Raw genomic sequence first — 22818 nt, forward strand, 5'->3', positions numbered from 1 at the left:
TTGGTAGAAACCACCAGTTGGGGGAAGTCACTGGGCTGCACACCAGTGTCCTCATTTTTTGTACTGACTTCGGGAAGTAGCCATATATCATAAATTCTGACCCAAAATGAACACTACAAAGTTAGTGATCTCATATTCAATATAGTGGGGAATTACAGGGATCTCTCAAAAGATGGGTCAATTTCATTAATGAACCACAACTTCAAATATTTTTTTCAAAACAAATGTCACAAACAAAGCAAGTTTTAATATAGTACTTTTGCAAATTTTTAATGTACTGACATATGAAAACAGCAATTTGGGTTCTCTGGAAATAGATTTTATAAAATGAAAACTACACTGTTCTTTCACCTTCATGTTACAAGCTGTTTAAGATTCCTGAGCTTCAGTTTTAGAAGCAAAATGTTATAAAAAATTATTTAACTAGATAAATTGCATCCTTGAATCTGAACATTGCAAGTAAAATATAATTTAGCAAGAAGGCCCCTTTTCAAAAAACAACATATCTGTATGTACTTGAAACATAAATTTAACTGTTTCCATACCACTTTAAATAATTAGAAACAGCCAAAACATTTTAAAGACATGACAGAGCAGCTTTGTGGCCATTTTTGAATATTTCCTGGTGTTCTAAAAGCACAACAGTGCACCTATTCTGAAATAGAAAAGAATTCTGAAATATACAAGTGGCATTAGATGCCATGATCATTTGGGCCCTGTGGTTCTCCACAAAGTAAATACACCTCAAAGAACAATGGAGGCATTGCAGCACACTTTAAAAGATATTCTGTAAATATTATGGTCACTTCCAAATTTCATACAAAAATACTGCCCCCTGGCTCAATTAGCAAAAATTCTGCTTTGCTACATGTTTTTTCATTGAGTGCATAAGGAAAGGTTTGTAGTCAAATATTTTGTACACAATAACTTGCCAAGACTGGAATCCTGATAACTGACACCTATATCTCTCCTAATTCAGAGGATGTTATGATTGCAGACATTAGAAACTAAGTGATCTAATCAAAAGATTCAGAAAATGGAAACTAATGAAAACCAAGTTAGGCTGGTTATCAGCACTGTAGAAACTCAAGCACGTATGGTTATATCTACAGCACTGTCGTAATGTAAAAAAGGAGACAAAACAGATCATAAAGAAACATTAAAATCTAGTTATCCGTATCTTGGGTCCATGAACTAGATTCAAGTTAGATAATTCACCAAACAGCAACTTCATTTTTCCCCCACAGTAGTCACACAGATGAGATCTACTTCAGAACTTTCTGGCCTTGATCTGTCCTGTAACAGCCTTTTTTGAAGGCAAATTCCTTTATTACCTACTCCAAGGACTTCTTTGCTTATTCAACGATCTCTTTCGGTGCTTTCGTTTCTTGCCCAAGCTTTTGTGACCATGACTTCTCTCTTTCTTATCTTGTCTGCTCTCAACACTCAAGGCCCGCTTATGCTGGGTGCGATCTGGGCTTAAGCTTCTTCGGTGAGGGCTGCGACTTTTGCTAGGGTATTTATGGAGTCTGCTTTCTTTCCTATACTTTTCATCTTGACTACTCAAGTCTCTTCTGTGTTTGCTCCTTTCCTTTTTATCTTTGCTATTATCAATACTTGTGTCACTACATGAATGGCTCCTCCCCTTACTTGGCTCTCTGTTACACTTGCCTTGCTCAGAGGATACGTCCTTCCTGCACGCATTCTGGTCATAGCTTGGCGTACTCTTGTGTTGCTGGTTATTGGCAGGAATACAAGAAAGCACACCTGAACTCCTTTTATCAGAAGAACTTTCAGTGCTATTGAAATTAAGTGTCTTGCTTTCCTTAACATTAGCTTCCTTGTGAAGGTTTCCATTTAAATACTTGGATTGAGAGTTCACACTTTCAGTGGCTATTACTTCCCTCTGATAGACCTGATTTGGTTTACCCATCATGGACTGTACCGAGGTAGATGTTATACAGCTGGATGACACAATCTGTGGACCAGCCACAATAGTTTTCAACAGGCCAGACTGAGATGCCTTAGTTTCCTCCTTACTCTGATGTGTGTCATCTGTTTTCTTGCTCAGGAGATTGCTTAATAGCTTCTCCCTTAGCTCCTTCTCTTTTCTTTGCAGTCCAAGTGCTCTCTCTTTTTCCTCCTCTACACGTCTGAGTTCAGCCTCTTGCAGCCTTCGTCTCTCCTCCAACTCCTGAAGACGGACTCTTTCTTCATTATGTTCCTGCTCCAGAAGCTTTACTGCCTGAAAGACATTGAGGGGGAGGGAGAAAATGGATGAGAAAGAAAATTTATAGATGTGCTTATGTCTCCCCAAAATCCCTCTGTTAAAGAAATCAGAATTTGTCATATACAAGGGAAGCCTGTAAAAAAGGAAACCATTTCCAAAAAATAATTTACATAACTCTGTGCGCTAAGGCTATTGGTCAACAAATAATGCTGAAATGAAAAAGCAGCCAGCTCAGTTTAAGGAACTGGTAATGGGAGTTGGTACGTTTCATCTCCAAGTTACTCGTCAGAACCCAATAGGAGCAAAAATCATTACTAGCCAATGACTATTCAGGAATCTATATCAAATGAGTTGAGCTCAGTCCAGTTCCCAGTGGACAAGTGTCAACGTTACAGTAACCAGCATTAGGATTAGTGTTTTTGTTGGCAGTCACAAAACTCAAGGATTGAATGGGTTTAAGATACTTCAGGTAAGTTAAAAAAAATTGAAGTTTTTATTCTGTTAAGTATGTAAAATGTCTAATACAATCAGCAAACTATTGTGTTATTTAAATATTACATTTGCCTTGCTTTGCCGCTAAACAAAAGAGGCTTAGTTCAGTCCTTTGCAAGTTTTACCCTAGGCGTGAAGGGAAAGACAGCTATCCACAGAAAATGGTGCAATAATTGATATTCTCAGGTATTGCTTCAGTGCACAACACAGTAGTATCTAAACAACTTTTTATACCACAATGATGAACATACTATAAGAATCTAGCTTTATTTATTTTTTTAAAAGGAAAATCTTATAAAAATTCTCTAAGCATTATTTTCCTTGGAGTGAGAGTATTTAATTAGACTCTACTCAATGGGGATCAAGAACTCAGGAATTACTAGGGTGATGTACATATGACGATGTGATGGATAGAAAGGTATGCTGTGTTAAAATGTTATCACTACATTTATGCTAATATACAGATTAAAACACCCCGATGCACGATGGCAGCAAGAGACAAAGCTGTGCATTGCCACGGACGGTTGCATTACTGCTTACTTAAAACAGTTACTAAACATTAGCCATTAATCCAAAATACCTGCGATTACGACTTTTTCAAGAAACAAGAAAATATTGTGTCCTGTTTAGGGAACATATGGAAACAATGTTGACGACTGTAGACTCAGACATGATTTGACACGTCACCATCACTGTCAGTGGAAAACAGATATTTGTATTTTTGTAATATTGTTACACCTGCTTTTTCAAAAGTACTTTTCAAACATTAGCAAAAGAAACCACAATAATCCCCACTTAATAAATGGTAAAGAGAACAGTTAAGTGAACTGCTCAAGGCCACAAGTGATGCAGTGGCAAGCCAAAATTCAAACTTGGAATCCTCTGTCTTAGTCCCTTGCTCAGTTCTCTATGTCATGTTTTCCGCACATTTCTTTCTTGGATCTCAAAGTAGTGGGCAGGCCTCTTTTCTCAACTCATGCATAATGTTATTCAGGTCAATAATTTCAGGCTCTCTTTTTACGCCACTCCTGCCTTCCTAGGGAACAGATGCCTAGGCAAACATCCTATGGCTTCAAGACAGGCGCTCTTATGAGTTCACAATCCATACTATTCAGAGGGCTGACTGTTGGCACATGTAACAGCTAAGTGGTCTGGCTTATGAACACATAAGTCACTTAAAATTTTACTCTACCAGTTTTCATTTTTGTTAGCTCTTGAAATAATACGAAAAAGACAGCTTTCCAAAGTTACCTTTGCTCTGCTAAGCAGTTCTGCAATTAGTCTAATGGACTGAAGATTTCTTTGCGCTAACAGGAGCTTCCTCTCTTCTAGTCTTATTTTCTCTTGCAGTTTTTTCTGCTCTTCTGCTTGCATTTTTTCAAGTTTCTTTTTGTTTCTACGAACTTCACGATCCTTCTGTTTCTGTTCTCTTTTGCGTAACTTCTCTTCTCTTTTTCTCTCTCTCTCAAGTTCTTCAAGTTCTTTCTGTTTCCTAAGAGCAATTAATTTGTACATTAGCCATGACAGGAACAATTTTGGATTTTGACTTCTATTACAATTTAAGTTAAAAATACAGGATTTTGTTATTTTTTTCCAAGAAAGACAGGTCTTATTGATTGCTGACATAGACAGAAGCAGGAAACATCACATATGCATTCAGTGAACACCTTTAAACATTTCCCTTCCCACACAAAACTAAACTGACATCAGATAGACTGTTCTAGGGATAAGCAAAAATTTAATTATGAGATGTTTTAGGAACCAACACAAGTAAGATCATAGAGCATTTTACTGATCAAATTAGAAATACAGTCATTCTGAGTCAGTTGGCTGGGCAATCCATCCTTCAGAAGAAAAACGTTCAGCAGATATTAATTTAAGAATGTGCAGATAGTAGCAAAGGCCAAGATTTTCAAGAGAATACGTGCCTAAACAGTGGCATGATTTTCAGAAATACTGAACAGGCAGCAGCTTCCACTGAAGAATTCCACTTTAACCACACAAAAGTAAATGGATCTAGACAACCTAGCTTCCTTACTCAGGAAAAATTTCTGTTCAAGTCAATAGTTTTGCTTCATTAAGGAGTGAAGAACAGTGCTCTTGGAGAGTTATTTATCATCTAAATGATAAAAGAAGATCACTGATGCACGGGCTCCAGTTTCCTTAACATACAATTACTGAAATGATTTGCTATCCTCAGATTTATGTTCCATATATACCTGGCATCCCTGAGATATTGTATGTATACACATACTTTTTTCCTAGTAATACATTTTAAAACTTATAGCCCATTCCTGAAAAAAACCTATCTTTGTTAAAGCAGAACCATTTCAATAAAATGATTTACTTGTACAATTAGAAAATTGGAAGACCATGTGCTATCTAGAAAACAGATTTTAAAAACTTCATGATCCAAGTTAAACCAAATCATTGTAGTTTAAACATTTCAACTATCCAGTTCTAGGAAGCACATTTCCACCAAAATATCAAACTAGCTCACTTTATTTTTGTGTCGCTCACTGCCTGAACCTGCCTTCCTCAGAACTAATGCATAGTTATCATTCTGGTCAGCTATCTTCTAGGAACAACAACAGCACAACAACTGGGGCTTAGAGGAATGACTGCGTCTAGCACTAACATGTAAAATCCACCACAACTGAAAATCTTGTTGGTGGCCTCAGAAGCACTAAGGACTGGATTGGCCATGGAAACTGAACTACTCTCACCCCTAGAGGTGTCCCTCCAGGTCAGAGTTGAGGCACCTTGGTGGGACGATGTGGGGAAGCTTGCCCAGGCTGTACTTTTCTGTGGATAGAAGACTTAAGTCTTCACTGCTGTTAATCCGGAACAAGCAGCACTAACCTCACTTTAAAAAAAAAAAAAAAAAGAAAGAAAGAAAAGAAAATTGTATCAAACTATATACAAGTGTCATGATATTTTGTCATTTAGAGCCAACGAGTTTCTGTGAGATCTGTGTCATCAGAACAGTTAGTTTGCTTTCTAATACTGTCAGTAGTTGGGAAACATTGAAGTCTGAACTAGCTGGGCAGTAGAGTAACGAAAACCACAGCTTCTATCGTCTTGTTTGTAAAGAATCTCAAAGCAAGGGAAAATAAGCAGACTGAACACGCAACACAAATCAAGAAAGTCATTTCCACTCTATGTAAGACTGCAGTAATACAGTTTATAAGCAAAACGGAAATTCACAAAAGAAGTCTAACAAATTAGCCGGTTCTTGTAATAAACACTGGACAGAAATTAAGTTAGCTGAATTTAAAATGAAGAGATGCTCTAATGGGATCAACCATGCAAAGCAAAAATCAAACATAACACATTACCTTATCACTGTTAATTGCCCATGTAGTACTTTTGATGTGAATGAGGATTTTCAAAGGTGAAGATGTTTACCCACTATCTTTAATAGTAAAAGCTTATATGTCTGTTACCAGCATTGGTATACATTTTACCAAAATCATCCATTTTAGTTTAAACACTTTTTAAAATAGTCCAGAAACAATAATTTTGTGCAGAATTATAAGAAATTATAGGTATTATAATAAATTTACCAAACTTTCAACTTCAGTGATGGTCATCTCAGCTCCAGATTGCATTGCACAGGATCTGCCTTTTATTACTAAGGTATTTCAAAATTAGAAGAGCATTAAGAATTTGGAATCTGATTTGCTCACACCACTAATGTAAGTGATCAAAACATGTTTAATAGCAGAGAGTTGCATGATAACAAAAATAAATATATATATAGAGAGACCTATCTCATAGAACTGGAAGGGACCCCAAAGGGTCATCAAGTCCAGGCCCCTGCCTTCACTAGCAGGACCAAGTACTGGCCCCCTCAAGGATTGAACTCACAAGCCTGGGTTTAGCAGGCCAATGCTCAAACCACTGAGCTATCCCTCCCCTCAAAGGGGATTTTAATATTATGTTTGGAGAATTCTGTGAAAAATAGGATTCTGATTTAGAAGACTGAATAGTTAAAGCTAACAATATATTTTGAGTCAATTAATAACAGACTTAAAGACCATTTAATATCTTCACTGAACTAGTTAAAACACTTTGTAACTGATTGCGTATGTCAGTTTTAACATAAGATTGGATTTTTGTTTCTATATGTGGAAAGAACTTGCCCATAAAATTAACTTTTTCTGGGTTAGAAATATGATTGCTAGTGCATGAGTGGAAAAAAAAATAGTACAGTAAAACCTCAGAGTTACGAACACCGTGAAAAATGGAGGTTGTTCGTAACTCTGAACAAAATGTTATGGTTGTTCTTTCAACAGTTTACAACTGCACATTGACTTAATACAGCTCTGAAACTTTATTATGCACAAGAAAAATGCCGCTTTCCCTTTATTTTTGTAGTAGTTTACATTTAACACAGTATTGTACTGTATTTGCCTTTTTGGGGGAGGTCGGTGGGGAACTGCTGCTGCCTGATTGGGAACTTCTGGTTCCAAATGAGGTGTGTGTTTGATTGGTCAGTTTGTAACTCTGAAGTTCTACTGTATATGAAAGTGAAGTTATAATATGATCAAATTAAACATTGCTAATTTTGAATGGAATGAAGAAATGTGGGGACCCAAAGTTTTAGCCCTGCAAGAGACGGAGATTTAGTCAAATTGCTCATTCATTCCTAATGTGAGGGAGATAAGGGGAAGGAAATGCAGTTTCTTGTATTTTATCATCGTTATTAAAATTAAAAAATGTAGATATAAGTTAGATCTACCTTTCCTCCTCCTTTTTTTTCTCTTCTGCTTCTTTCTCTCTGCGTTTTTGTTCCTCTCTTTGTTGTTCAAGCTCTTGAAGTTTTTGACGTTCAAGCTGCCGTTTCTTAATTGATGCATCACTCAGGTGTTTTGTTGAGTCAAAGGAAACCTTTACAGAGCACAGTTAAGAAACAATGAGTTTAAGAGGTCAAAAACAATTCTAATCTAGTACATTTAAGTGGCAGCTTTGCATTCACTTCATCCCGACTTTTGGATTTTTTTTTTATGCTTGCTCTTGCAAGTCTTGTCATGTGAGAAAAAGTAAAATTATTTTACTCATGAGTCCGGGGATTTATCCAGTAACAAGTATATAAACAATTTAACGTGTAGCTCCAACACATTCAAACTTTTCTCCTGAACCTTAAAGGATACTTTCTGAACTGCACAGTTGTTGACTGACTTCCTTTTCATAACAAAGCCCACGTTGTACTCAATTAACAAATCGTAAGTGCATGACTTAAAACATGTCAAAGCAAATCTTACTAAGCCAAATTAAAAAAAGAAAACTAAATAATATTTTCTTGTGCTCCACGAATTTAGATTCTGTCTGAAATTGAACTTATTCATGTTTTTCTTTTCAAAAGTAGTACTGGTATTTGTGATTTGAAAAAGTGAATCCTAGAGAGCTTAGCCTAAAATAATAAATTTTAGGTACTCCTACGTGATTTTCCATTTTAAATACTCTTATGAACATAAATCCCCAATAACTGCAAAGTAGGAGAATATTATACTTCATTATATAGCCATCAGATTAATGTTTAAAACACTGGCCCTAGTCTCTATAGACATCATACACCCATGATACAACTGTTATCTGATATTGTGGCCTATCAAATTTGTTATAATAAACTTGTTATTCTAACTGAGGAGCAGTGGCTGCAAAAACTTAAGCCCTTTATCATGACAGAAGCAGTAAGATATGTATGCCAGATTTTCAGGTATTATGGAAATGTATTTTTATTAAATTTTCAAGTACAGTTTAAAAATGGGTTGAGATCACACAATGCAACAAATTTATCATAAATTTTGGTTATATCTGCACTTCAAATACAATTCAGATGTCTGCTCAGTTGTATAAATTGAATTTATTTTCATTCTACAGGTGTTTGCTGATTTTTTTTAATTTTAATGTTGTATCTTGTTACCCCTCTTTAAAAAAGGAACTCTCTCTCTCTTTTAAAAGTTTAATTTTGTTTAGTTTTCTTATGAATGTGTTGAACAAATATATAGTCTAGGTTCAGCATGGGACTTATATTCGTAAATATATACACACACACAAATATACTGGCGGTGTGGTCTTAAAAAGTTTTATCAGTAAATCTGAGATGTACAGGCAGAACAGACACAAAGAAATTAGATGATCAGAGCTAAACTGGAGAAGAGAAAGGTGTTCTGTCTTGTGATGGGGTATGCTCCCCACACTCATGTTGAATAGGTTAACGTAGGCCAGAGGGGACAATTAATCTATTAGGCTGCAAGATGGGGGAATTCAGGCTGAGCAGAAACTCAGTTGTGGAGGAACAGGCAGGGCATTTATAATGCCAGAGAGTTGATAGCAGAAAGGGGCTGCAGGGAAATTGTCTGCAGTCACTCCCTGGGACAAGGGAGGTGTGTTTGGGACTACAGAAATTAGTTTGCAGTTACTCAGTGGAAGAAGGGAGAGTGTGCTAGCAAATCCAAAGATGGGGGAGCTGTTAGGATATACATATTCAGGTCGGTCTGTAAAGGCCTATACTTTAAAAATTTAGGTGTATTCTTATCACTTAGCTAGTTATAGAGGTATAAAAAAGAATCAAAATCACTTTCTGTCTGTGTAAGGGACAGTCTGAGGCTCTGTTCTTAGGCTAAGTAAGGCCTTTGGCTAAGCAGCAGAGGCAGCCATAAACTGAGAAGTGAACGGTCACATCCTCACATCCCAAACTAGTCACATGGAAATAAGGTGCTATTGGGCTGTTAGGAATACAATCCTGTCCTGATATTCCTATCACCTCCAGAGAAAGAAAAGAGCCTAGAACACGTAAAAGGAAATTTAGTTTAATAGTTTTCTGTCTGGTAAAAAACTTACTTATCAATAAACACAGCTGGAAAACCCTTATGTCTGTATAAATGTAGTTGTAAAATCCTCACTTCTGTATTGTTTTGTATGTTTAGTTGCATGGTCTCTGTCTGATTCTGTAACTGTTTCTGTCTCCTGTATAATTAATTTTGCTGGGTGTAAACTAATTAAGGTGGTAAAATATAATTGGTTAAATAACCATGTGTGACGTTATTGACATAAACTGGGACCATATAGATCATTGTTGCAACCAAGGTCCTGTAGTGGCACCCAAATCTTGTATAAAGGGGGTCAAATGGGGTGTCTAGGACAAGGTTATGGTTTACTGGTTATGATTATGCTGTCTATATGTATGTATCAGTTTTGTAGTCGAAGTTATGAATATTGGCTCTATACTGTCTGTATGGCAAACTTATGCTATGCTTCTGGGTGACATCCCAGACAAGCTGAGATTAGCTCTGCCTAGCCTGCTTGATGGCCCATTAAGGACCATCAGCTATACAATGGACCCATTGAGAGAAGGCAGACACGCCTTGTACCTCAGCAAAGTATGCAGGGACTGGCCCATGTGACTCCAGACTCCATTTTGTTGTAATTTTCCACAGTAGGAACAAAGAGTGTTCTTACACCTGGAAAAGACTATATAAGGCTGATGCCTGATCTCCATCTTGTCTTCAATCCTGCTTCTTACCTCTGGAGGGACTTTGCTACAAACTGAAGCTCTGAACAAAGGACTGAATGACCCATCCCAGCTGGGGATGTATTCCAGAGACTTGATTTGAACCTGCAGTTTATTCCATCGCTGCTGCAAGCCTGAACCAAGAACTTTGCCATTACTGTATGTAATTGATTCCATTTAACCAATTCTAACTCTCATCTCTATCTTTTTCCTTTTATGAATAAACCTTTAGATTTTAGATTCTAAAGGATTGGCAGTAGCGTGATTTGTGGGTAAGGTCTGACTTGTATATTGACCTGGGTCTGGGGCTTGGTCCTTTGGGATCAGGAGAACCTTTTTCTTTTACTGGGGTATTGGTTTTTATAACCATTTGTCCCCATAACGTGTGGCACTGGTGGTGATACTGGGAAACTGGAGTGTCTAAGGAGATTGCTTGTGAGACTTGCGGTTAGCCAGTGGGGTGAGACCGAAGTATTAGTCTGGCTGGTTTGGTTTGCCTTAGAGGTGGAAAAACCCCGGCCTTGGGCTGTAACTGCCCTATTTTAGCAATTTGTCCTGAGTTGGCGCTCTCAGTTGGGTTCCGCCAGAACCGCATTGTCACACCATGTTACAGTATGTTAGAATTGGTTAGTTAAATTTCAATAAAATGATTGGTTAAGGTATAGCTAAGCAAAACTCAAGTTTTACTATGTAGTCTGCAATCAATCAGGAAGTAAGGGGGGAATGGGAGTGGGGAAATTAAAATCATGTTTTGCTAAGGGGGGAATGGGAACATGGAATGGGAACAAGGATGGCTCTGTGGTGTCAAAGCTGGGAAGGGAAACACTATTAAAAAAAACCTAAAATCATGCTTGCTAAAAGTTCACCCCAATAAACATCAAATTGTTTGCGCCTTTGAACTTCGGGTATTGTTGCTCTCTGTTGATGCAAGGAGGACGAGGGAAGTAAAAGGGTAAAAGAATAAGCCCCCTAACATCTTGGTGCCATGACTCGGATGCATCACATTAAATAGGTAAGTGGCAGCCTGTAAGTTCCCCTCCCCAACAATCCACGCAGCTGCTTGGAGGGGGTATAGTAAACTCTCGTAATGGTAGTTGCGGGTTCTGGCAAGCCAGGGTAAAAAATTTTTACAATAAATAAATAAATAAAGACCAGGGCCCATACCAGGTGCAGGGTCAGCCTGGGATGAAATTAAAAAAGGAAATGGAGGAAGTGTTAGGAAACCCAGAAGGATGGGGGGTGGCTGAGAAGCCCACCCTCCTTGGTATATAGGTAGTAAAAAAAGGTCCCTGCCCAATAAAACTAAATGCCTTCCAGGAAAAGGAGGCACTTCAGTCCACTTGTGAAAGGTTTGAAGTAAGGGCAGCATTATGGAAAGCTGCCAGTAATCTTTCAAGTTTGGTGCTGTTTCAGCAAGGGCTGCTGAATGGTTGTAAATTAGTTAGGAGTGGTTAAAAATAATTTGGCACAACAGGGTTTAGAGTCAAAAGCAAAGTTAACAAACCACTTTTAGAGACCGGAGCTGGGACTTGGTCCTGGGGAAGTAAAGAAAAAAAAAGATTTCAAAGTGACAGGGTTTGCAGGAGCAGGTAACAACCCCCACTCTTCTCCCAGAGCCAGGATAAAAACCGGGGGGTAAGGATTCCCAACTGTTTCAACCCGAGGAGCCTACTTTTGGTTCAAAGCTAACTATATCCTTTTCTTCTTTTCCTTCTTCTTTCTCTCAGTTTACTTAATTTGCTGCTGGTAGCCTGTACTTTAAACTAACCTGACAGGCTTAATTGGTTTCTTTCCACTTCTTTCCCCACCTCTCCCCCTGCCTTTCCACACTTTTGTTTTTCTAAAGTTTTAATAAAGGGTACTTTAAATACTTATGTAAAATGTTTTTGGTGTTTTGTTTAAAACAAAGTATAATAAAGGTCTGCTAAATTCCACTGGAATTTTTAAAGTAAAAGATCCATGGGCAACCACGAAAACAAATGTTTTACTGCCTTTTAAACAGTCTCAAGGTAAAAACAGCACAGGTTAAGGCAGCTGTGTGGCAATAATTGTACTTGGTGGCTAAGTTGTTAAAAACAAAGTGCACTTACCTTAAAAAAACTAAATGTAGAAGTAAGTAATTTAAAAAAAGTAAAAAGGTACAAATACCTTTTGCAAAAATTAATACTACGGGGTTTGGAGGAAAGTAAACATTTAAAAGTTGTAAAAATAACAGTTGTAAAAATGTTAAAGCTAACAGTTGTGGTGTTACAAAAGCAAGTTTTTGGTTTAATAATAAAACCCAGTTATATAAATGTACCTGTATGTGCAACTCTATGCAGTCACATTAAATAAAAGCTTGGTAATTAAATTATACCAGGGGGTCAGGAAGAGTGGCTACTACCACCACTATGCTTCTGTCCCCAGAAGCCTTTACAGCTATTCTTAAAAAAAGGGCCCTTTTCCCACAAAAATGGTCTATAGGAGCCTGCTGCAGGCGAAAAAATAATCTAATCAAAATTATTTAACTATTGGGTAATGTAATCAAAATCGCTAAAGAAATGTCAGGGGTTTCTATTAAAACTTAACTGCCCCTGGCTGTCTCTGGTTGTACAAAATGAAAGTGTAATCAGAGTACAGTTGTGTAAAAAAAAGTAATCACAGTGCAAAAAACGTTAGGCAAAAAATAATTGTGTGTGCACACGCACAGGGAAAGGAAAAGGGGAGCAATAATAAAAACATTAAGCCTTGTGGTGGCTCTACAAAAATCAAATTGTCACTTTGGGGGTGCATAAAAACTCTGTGGGCATAAAAAGGCAGTTAGTTACACCTTGTGTAAAATTAATATGGCTAATATAATGTTATAAAGGTTAAACTATTTCCCAGAACATATGCAGTGTACATTAAAAAAGGGGTAAAAAAATGCAAATAAAACATGATATTTAATTAAAATCCTGCTAGGGCTCCAAAAGGAGCCACAATAAATTGTGCTTTCTTTTTCAAATCTCTGTGTTTTAAAGCAAAAAATAAAAGTAAAAAGTAATCAAAACTCTGGTAAAAGTAAAATGTGTCCCTTTTAAAACAGTCTCTAAGCTGCTAATAGCTTTAAATCCAGAGGCAAGCCAAAAAAGCCTCTGTGTAAATGCAAATTACCTAGCTGATGGGAAAAGGAGGAAACTACCCATAAGTAGCAGCACAAAAAAAATCTAAAAATAATAAATACATCTGGTCAGCAAACAAGCTACTAGAAAACTCAAATTATGGCCCTCCAAAAAAAAAAAAAAAAAAAAAAAAAAAAAAAAAAAAAAAAAAAAAGGTAAAAAAACAAGTCAAGCCTAAAAATAAGGAAAACAGGTTACCCTGTGGGGAGGGGTGGGTGTGGCAAAAATCTAAAGCTGTCTCTCAGCTATTACCTAAAAATAAACTTAAAGCTTGGTACAGCAAAAAAACTATTAAAAACCTGGTCTGTTGTACAAAAGGAAAAACTAAGGCATACCACCTCATAAATTTCATAAATAACCAATAAGTGGGGTAATTCACTAACCTAACTATAAAACAAAATAAAAACAGCCTAAAGGTAATTCTTCTGTTTTTCGTGCAATTAGCAAGAAAATTTGTAAAAAAAAAATTGGTATTATTATTAAGCAATAATCTGTCCCCACTGGGGGGGGGGGAGGGGGGGAAGTTGTGAAAATTGTTTTTTTGTTATGTTTTTCAAACACTCTACAAGCACGCTGGCGCCAGCAAAAAAATAACCCAAAATACCATAAATCTAGGTTTTATGTGTTTGTCTGTGGTGTTTGTCTTGTTGTTAGCATGATGTGGGTGGGGAATGGCTTCAAAAGGCTAATCTAAAAAAAAAGTATAAAAATGCAAAATGCTCAACTAAAAGGCCAGCACCTGTGTAATAGCTACCATGGTGCCTAAAAATAAAACAGCAGCTAAGGTGGGCCCCACAAGCCCTATAAAAATAATAAAAAGGGAAGAAGCTCACCTTCCACCTTGATGCCTGGCCCTGGAATCCCCCCCACACACACACAAAAAAAAGGGGTGGAGTGTTAGGATATACATATTCAGGCCTGTCTCTAAAGGCCTATATTTTAAAGATTTAGGTGTATTCTTATCACTTAGCTAGTTATAGAGGTATAAAAGAAAGAATCAAAATCACTCTCTGTCTGTGTAAGGGACAGTCTGAGGCTCTGTTCTTAGGCTAAGTAAGGCCTTTGGCTAAGCAGCAGAGGCAGCCATAAACTGAGAAGTGAACGGTCACATCCTCACATCCCAAACTAGTCACATGGAAATAAGGGGCTATTGGGCTGTTAGAAATACAATCCTGTCCTGATATTCCTATCACCTCCAGAGAAAGAAAAGAGCCTAGAACACGTAAAAGGAAATTTAGTTTAATAGTTTACTATCTGGTAAAAACTTACTTATCAATAAACACAGCTAGAAAACCCTTATGTCTGTATAAATGTAGTTGTAAAATCCTCACTTCTGTATTGTTTTGTATGTTTAGTTGCATGGTCTCTGTCTGGTTCTGTAATTGTTTCTGTCTGCTGTATAATTAATTTTGCTGGGTGTAAACTAATTAAGGTGGTAAAATATAATTGGTTAAATAACCATGTTACAGTATGTTAGAATTGGTTAGTTAAATTTCAATAAAATGATTAGTTAAGGTATAGCTAAGCAAAACTCAAGTTTTACTATATAGTCTGCAGTCAATCAGGAAGTAAGGGGGGAATGGGAGCAGGAAATGGGAACTGGGATGGCTCTGTGGTGTCAAAGCTGGGAAGGGAAACAAACAAACACTAAAATCATGCTTGCTAAAAGTTCACCCCAATAAACATCAATTTGTTTGCGCCTTTGAACTTTGGGCATTGTTGCTCTCTGTTCATGCAAAAAGAACCAGGAAAGTAAAAGGGTAAAAAAAATAAGCCCCCTAATTGGAGCCAGGATTAGGAAAGGTTCAGGGAAAAAGCAGAAAGGTTCAGGATGATGCAGACTTTGGCTGTTGATTAGAGGATCCCTCAGCTGGAACCCAGAGTAGAGGATGTACCTGGGTTCCCCTACCAGCCACATGGAAGTGGCACCATAGGGGCATTGAAAAAGACGACTGCCTAAAACTGCTGGTAAGGAAAGTGATATTCCAGAGGGGAAAACATGCATAGTGATCTGGCCAGAGATCCATGTCACAAAACGGGAGCACCCTGGGTTGCACAGAGTGAGAGAGAGCAAAAGAGTGGCAGCAGGGCAGGCAGCGAGCAGCAGAAGGGGGCCTCAGACCTGGAAAGAGCTAATCCGCACAGCAGCCAGAAAGAGGCACCATATGTGGTGAGTTGACCCCAGCACATATCTGCTGGGTGCTAAGATACGGGATGTGGACCTTAGGCTACAAGGGATCATAATGGGAGCAGGAAAGAATCCACTCATTGTCCTTCACATGGGAACAAATTATAATGTTAGATTCTCACTGGAATGCATCAAAGGAGACTATGATAGGCTGGGGGAAGACTATGATAGACTTAAAGAAATGGAGGCTGAGGTGATCTTCAGTAGGATTCTGCCTGTCCCTAGAAGAGAACGAAGGCAAGACAAGATTATGATGATCAACAGATGGCTCAGGCCGTGCTATAAGGAGGGCTTTGGAATGTTGAATCACTGGGAGTCATTCACGGAGAGAGGACTGTTCTCGTGGAACGCCCTCTACTTGACTAGGCAGGGAAATGGATTTCTGGGGTGGAGGCTGGCACAACTGATTAAAAGATTTAAACTAGGAATCTGGGGATATAGTTGGGAGATGCTCATGTAATATCCATGCCTAATACTAATATTGAGCAGGAGGAAAATCAAGAAAGAAGATACAGCAATGGAGAGAGAGTAGGAGAACGGACATCAAGAGAAAAGATAATGCCAATACCAATGACGATAGTATCGCCTATCTGCTGACAGTAGAATGACTGTACCCAATCGGGTGAGGAATCTGGGCGTAGACAAGCAGAAACAACTTAAGATGTTTGTACACCAATGCAAGGAGCCTGGGTAACAAAATGGAGGTATTAGAATTAATGGTGCAGGAAGTGAAACCAGATATTATAGGGATAATAGAAACATGGTAGAATTGTAGTCATGACTGGAGTACAGAAATTGAAGGGAATGTGCTGTTTAGGAAAGACGGAAATAAAGATAAAGGTGGTGAAGTAGCATTTTATATTACTTATGAGTAGACTGTAAAGAAATTAGAAATGATGGAATGGATAAAACAAGAGTCCGTTTGAGCCAAAACCACTTTGGGGAAGAAAGTGACCAGATGGTTCCCGGAGACAGCACTTGGGGTATGCTACACACCCCCAGGATCCAATTTGGATATGAATAGAGACCTCCTTAATATTTTTAATGACATGAATACTACTGGGAATTGTGTGATTATGGGAGACTAATTTCCCAGATATATATTGGAGGACAAATGCTGCTAATAATGGTGGAGCCCACGTTTTCCTGGATGTGATAGCTGACAGATTTCTTCACCAAATAGTCACCAAACCAACAAAAGGTAATTCCATTTTAGATTTGCTAATGGTGAATAGTGAAAAGAACCGGTTGCAGGTGACAACCTTGGTTTGAGTGATCATGAGCTAATTCAGTTTAAACTAAACGGAAGGATAAAACAAACAGGTCTGCAACTAAGGTCCTTCATTTCAAAAGGGCAAACTTAAAAAAATAAAGGGAAGTTAGGGAAGTGGACTAGGCTGAAGAACTCAAGGATCTGAATGTGGAGGAGGCTTGGAAAAGTTGCAGAAGCTATCTGAAGCCAGCATCACAAGCAAGGGGGGCTGGGGGGGATTGCAGTGAAGGGCGGCAGACCAAACAGGATGAACAAGCATCTCAAACAGGTTATTAAGAAAAAGCAGAACGCCTACAAGGAATAGAAGATGGGCTGGATCAGGAAAGAAAGCTAAGTATTGGAGATCAGAATGTATAGGGGGAAAGTGAGAACTGCCAAAATCCAAGCAGAGTTGGACACTGCAAAGGAAATTAAAACTAGTAGTAAAAGGTTCTATGGTCATATAAATAAGAAAACAAGGAAAAAAGAATTGGGACCACTAAACACTGAGGATTTGGGGGGGGGATTAAAGGTAATATAGGCATGGCCCAACACCTAAATGAATACTTTGTCTCAGTTTTTAAATAAGTGTAATGAAGAGTTTAGGGGTAGTGGTGGGGTGGCTAATGGAAATGAAGATATGGAATTAGAAATTAATGAAGCCAAGCTCAAACAGCTTAATGGGACCAAATGGAGGGGCCTGGATAGTCTCCATCCAAGAATACTGAAGGAACTGGCACATGAAATTGAAAGCCCAATGGCAGGGATTTTTAATGAAGCCATACACTCAGGGATCATATCCTATGCCTGGAGAATTGTAACATAGTACCTATTTTTAAGAAAGAGGAAAAAAAAGTGAGGAAGGAAATTACAGGCCAGGTATTTTGATCTCAATTATATGCAAGGTGTTAGAACACATTTTAAAAGAGAAAGTAATAAAGGACCTAGAGGTAAACTTCAATTGGGATAAAATACAACATGATTTTACAAAAGAAACTGGACCTTGAAAACTGGAGTAATAGAGACTGTTTTTATGCTGTCGCTTCATCAACAATCTGACTTGATATCAGTATAAAATGCAGCTGTAGAGTTTAACATGTTAAACTCACACATGGAAAGGACATTCAACAGTATTTTTTCCCCTTAAGGTCTATTACAGAATAACTCTGCAGTTTCTCACCTTTACATTGCAAGCCACTGCTTTGCCATCATCACCTTTGTACATCAGTTTCATCCCTCGCAGGGCATTCATGGCCTTGATGAAACCTGCATACTCATGATATTGAATGTAAGCTTCAAAATTCAAATGGCCTCCAAAACTGAAGGTGTGAAAGTTTCTACCAGTCATTTCTTCTCTATATGGGTCCAGCATGGGTATGTCCACATTACGTATTTCCCCAAATTTCTTAAATACTTTTATAAGGACTTCTTCACTTGGTTTTTCTGAGCCAGAGTCCTTCAGTGCAAACCATTTGCAAGGTAACCCCTCTAAGTGAATGGTGTCTGGTCTCTCCCCAGGCAAACTTTCGTTCATATCTTTGGCATCACGAAAAAAGGAGTCCCAGTCATGTCTAGTAGGAAAGTCAATTTTATATTCTGCAGCACGAACTTTTAAAATGTCAGAGAAACCACTAAGTTTTATTGTTTTGCCATCAAGGCATGCTAGAAAGGACTTAACCAAACTCTTGTTTTCAACTTCTCCTTCAAAACGGATGAAATCCATGGTGCTTTTGGAAATCCGTAGTGTGGAAAACTGATGAGTTTGCACCATTCCCTTTAGTCTTTCCATCACTTCCCAGTTGGAAATGGATTTTCCTGGTTGCTTGAGCTGAGGAAGTGCCACGCTGATAGACATTTTTGTAATGGGTTTAAGGTACAAGCCATAGGAAGCACAGAGCTCTACTGCTTCTGATGCATCATGAACTATTGTAGCAGCCGCCATAGCACAAAAAAAGAAGTATAAAACCACTACGAAAAATGTATACTCAACTAACTTGTAGGCAACACTAACTGAGGAAAGTGGTCCTTATCTGTAAATAATTGACTGGTTCTGAGATTTAAACATTACCAAGTAAAACCATTGATTCTTGGCATGAGAGTCAATTAGGAAATTTAAAATTAACAGCATTGCCATTATAAACTGTTTTCTAACCATCACAATATATAAATTCAGTTCCAAGACTTAAATACTACAGTCATAAGCAGTACAATTACGTCCACAGGGAAACTGAAAAGCTGATGATATGAATAAGTGTGGTTTGCTACTCAATGGCTCAACAGAAAGCTATGCTTCGGGAGGAAACACTGTGGAAGTTATGTCGTCACCCAATGTTAACATGAGCAGAATTACTAGAGTGCCAACTAGCAACAGTTATACTGCAGCAGCTTCAACTGGACGACTTTATTCTGGAAGGGAAATAAAACAGATGTCAATTTAGAGGAAAGAATTAGTCTTATAACTCTTGCTCAGACCTGAACAAACTACACAAGGTGTATCATCAATATAGTGAGATCCCCTCTACATGATGGTAAACATCAACTGCAAATCCCCATTTGATTACTAGGGCCATAAATGGGGGAGGTGAAAGGGCTGGTAGAATTAATAGGCAACAGAACATACTTCCTAAAATCACATTTGTGAGTTTTAGCCACAACATAAGATAATTTTAAAGCTAGAGCTCATACATATAACCATAGACAGATCTGCCATTGATTTACAAACACAACCATTATAATTCATAACATATAAACAGACTTGGAAAAAGTTGCTTTTCGTCAGTAAATGTCAAACACCTATTTCACCTTGCACACACATACTTATGAAAAAAAATATTTCCATCGATGATAAAACAAATTTTCAGACAGGCAAAAGAAGAAAAATGCTAACTGAAAACCTATTAGGTGTTGGGTCCCCAGTGGGACTAGCACACATGTGACACAGGCCAGGCTAAATAAAATGAAGGGGATTTGGAGCAGTAATATTACATCGGGGCCCCTTACAGCTGGCATCACTGACTGGGCCGTTAAAAGTCCTGTCGGAGGCGCAGTGGGGCTAAGGCAGGCTCCTTATTAGAGTTTGTTTCACAACTAATTACTTTGTATATTTTGACATATGATATTGAAAATGTCTTTTAACCATGATAGAAGCTTTAACTTTTTGAATCAACAGCTACTATGGTCAGTAGATAATTATTGTGTGATTCTCTTCCTCCCCACCCCTGAATTCTGCACAAAGGTGAAATAACCCCGGAGTGTTTCCTTCCACAGGACACGCAACAGCCGCGTGATGCGACACTAGGGTGACCAGATGAGAGGAAGAAAATATCGGGACACGGGGGTGTCCGCCGGCGGAGCAAAAAACCAAAACACCTTGCCCCCCCCCCCATCCCCCGCCCCTACAGGCTACGCAGGCCGGCGACGGGCGCAGCCTCGGCCAGCAACTGCTACTCCCTTGCCAGCCCCCTGGGGAGCCCCCGCCCGCGCAGCGCCGGGCACCGAGCAGGGGGCTCTCGCCTGACTCTGCCCCCCCGAGCCCCGACCAAGCGGGCGGCGGGATCCACAGAAGGAGCTGGGGAGGGGAGGGGAGAGAAGGGTTGCGAATATTTACGGGGTCAAAGGTCACATTTATCCCCTGCGTTCCCCGCCCCCATACGAGCGGGAGGGTCACGAGCTGCGGCCCCCGCCCCCGGGACTGACTCACCCGCCACGTCGGTCTCTGGCCTCCAAACCGCAGCCGCTACCGCCGCTGGCGGCTACGTCTGACCCAAAAGAAAACAGAACAGCCGCCCTGCTCCCCGGCGTCCCAGAAACCCCTGCGGGGGGAACTTCCGCTTCCGGGTTGGCTTAACCAGAGGGAAGGGGGGCGAGGGATTCCAGAGCGTCCTGGAAGTGGCCGGGCTGGGCCGCTCCTCCGAGTCTATGGTTCCAGCAGGGAAAAAGAATCACACGAGCCCGGCGTGGATTGCGGCCGCGCGCCCCCTGGCGGACGGAGAGGAAATGGCAGCGCCGCAGGGGCCCGGCGGGCAGGCGGGGCTCGCCCACTGCGGGGTGTTGGGTCCCCAGTGGGGTGGGGCTAGCACAGGTGTGACCAGGGCCGGCTCCAGGGTTTTTGCTGCCCCAAGCGGTGGGGGGGAAAAAAAAAGCCGCGATCGGCAGCAGCTCCACGCGCTGCTTTCTTCTTCGGCGGCAGGTCCTTCCCTCTGAGAAGGAGCGAGGGACCCGCCCCGAAAAGCCCGACATGCCGCCCCAAGCACCTGCTTGCTGGGCTGGTGCCTGGAGGGGGCCCTGGGTGTGACACAGGCCTGGCCCAATCCAGTGAAGGGGTTTGGGGGCAGTACTATTACAGCAGGGCCCATAGGGTTGCCAGGTGTCTGGTTTTTGACCAGCGCGCCCAGTTGATAAGGGACCCTGGCAGCTCCGGTCAGCACTGCCGACAGGGCCGTTAAAAGTCCAGTCAGCGGCGCAGCAGGGGCCCGAAGCTAAAGCAGACTCCCTGTGGCTCTGGGAAGCAGCAGCATGTCCCCTCTCCAGCTCCTACGCGTAGGGGTAGCCGGGGGCTCCATATGCTGCCCCCACCCCAAGCGCCGGCTTCACAGCTCCCATTGGCTGGGGACCGTGGCCAATCGGAGCTTTGGGGGCGGCGTGGGCAGCACACAGAGCTACCTGGCTGCCCCTGAGCCTAGGAACCAGACATGCCGGCTGCTTCCGGAAGCTGCCTGAGATAAGCGCCACCTGGCCAGAGCCTGCACCCCGTATCCCCTCCTCCACCCCAATCCTCTGACCCAGCACCCTGTCCTGCACCCTCAACCCCTCATTTATGGCCCCATCCCAAAGCCTGCACCCCCAGCCTGAGTCCTCACCCCCTCCCACACCCCAATTCCCTGCCCCAGCCTGGTGATAGTGAGTGAGGGTGGGGGAGAGCGAGTGACAGAGGGAGGGGGGATGGAGGGAGAGGGGGTTGGAACTCAGAGAAGGGGCAGATTAGGGGCAGGGCGAGGATGTTCAGTTTTGTGCAATTAAAAAGTTGGCAACACTAGGGCTCCTTGAGCTCTGTGGGGCCTTGCCAATTGCTCAGTCTCTTTATGCCGAGTGCCACCACTGATAACGTGACTCCAGGTGCTAGGGCTTTGACAAACCCCTCTACGTATCACAGAAATTATTGCAAGAATTGCCTGTGCTGTCTCCTGTACTGCACCCACTCCCAACCTCCAGTAGTGGAGAAGCACCATGATCCTCACCCCCCATAGCATGGGGTGCTGCTAGGGTTGCCAACCCTCCCGGATTGGCTAGGAATCTCCCAGAATGGGCTTCGATCTCCCAGTGGCTATTGAAGCCAATCCGGGAGATTTTAGGCCCCTAAAAATTCAATCAGCAGTGTAGAGGGACTAATGCAGGCTACCTACAAGCCCTGGGTCTGCACAGCTCCCAGAAGCGGCCGGCATGTCCCTCTAGCTCCTAGGTGCGGGGACAGCCAGGGGGTCTCTGCGCGCTGCCTCCACCCCGAGCGCCAGGTCCACAGCTCCCATTGGCCAGGAACCGTGGCCAATGAGAGCTGCAGGGGCAGTGCCTGCAGGCAGAACAGCACACCGAGCCACCTGGCTGCCCCTGAGTCTAGGAGCCAGATACGCTGGGAGCAGCCCAAGGTAACCGCCGCCTAGCTGGAGCCTGCACCCCAAAACACCTCCTGTGCTCCAACTCCCTGCCCCAGGCTCAGCCCAGAGCCCCCTCCCACACAACAGACATAGTCAACTTGGGCCCCAATCCTGCAACATGGAGCGGGTGAGTGGACCCTTGTGCTTATGTGGCACACCATTGATTTCAGAATTCAATAATACAATAGTAGGTATCATGTTTTCAGACAGGTATGTAAGTTTTAAAGCCATGATTCTACAATGTAATTTGCATGGTGAGCAGGGTTCCACTTGGATGCAGTGATCCACCTGGTAGAGATAATTTCAGGTTTGGAGCCTTAATAATGCACATGGCAGCCAGGTGAGA

General features: G+C 40.9%; 1 protein-coding gene across 1 annotated transcript; it reads right to left on the bottom strand.

Moving 5' to 3' along the window:
- Window positions 1-243: 243 nt before the first annotated feature.
- AKAP17A (A-kinase anchoring protein 17A) lies at window positions 244-20951 on the bottom strand. The gene is made up of 5 exons (XM_042845651.2): window positions 20522-20951; window positions 18002-19227; window positions 7467-7615; window positions 3974-4214; window positions 244-2245 (listed from the first exon to the last, which is right to left on the bottom strand). The coding sequence occupies exons 2-5, from the start codon at window positions 18761-18763 to the stop codon at window positions 1331-1333; spliced, it is 2067 nt and encodes a 688-aa protein (XP_042701585.2). The 5' UTR covers window positions 18764-19227; window positions 20522-20951; the 3' UTR covers window positions 244-1330.
- Window positions 20952-22818: the final 1867 nt, after the last annotated feature.

This window comes from Chrysemys picta, chromosome 1 (genome assembly GCF_011386835.1).
Source record: "Chrysemys picta bellii isolate R12L10 chromosome 1, ASM1138683v2, whole genome shotgun sequence".
NCBI lineage: Eukaryota > Metazoa > Chordata > Testudines > Emydidae > Chrysemys > Chrysemys picta.

Coding starts and splice junctions, on each gene's coding strand:
- AKAP17A (XM_042845651.2), bottom strand. CDS start 18,763: ATGGCGGCTGCTACAATAGTTCATGATGCATCAGAAGCAGTAGAGCTC. Junction 7,616..18,001: donor CAGTGGCTTGCAATGTAAAG/GTGAGAAACTGC, acceptor TGCTCTGTAAAG/GTTTCCTTTGACTCAACAAA. Junction 4,215..7,466: donor AAAAAAAAGGAGGAGGAAAG/GTAGATCTAACT, acceptor AATTGCTCTTAG/GAAACAGAAAGAACTTGAAG.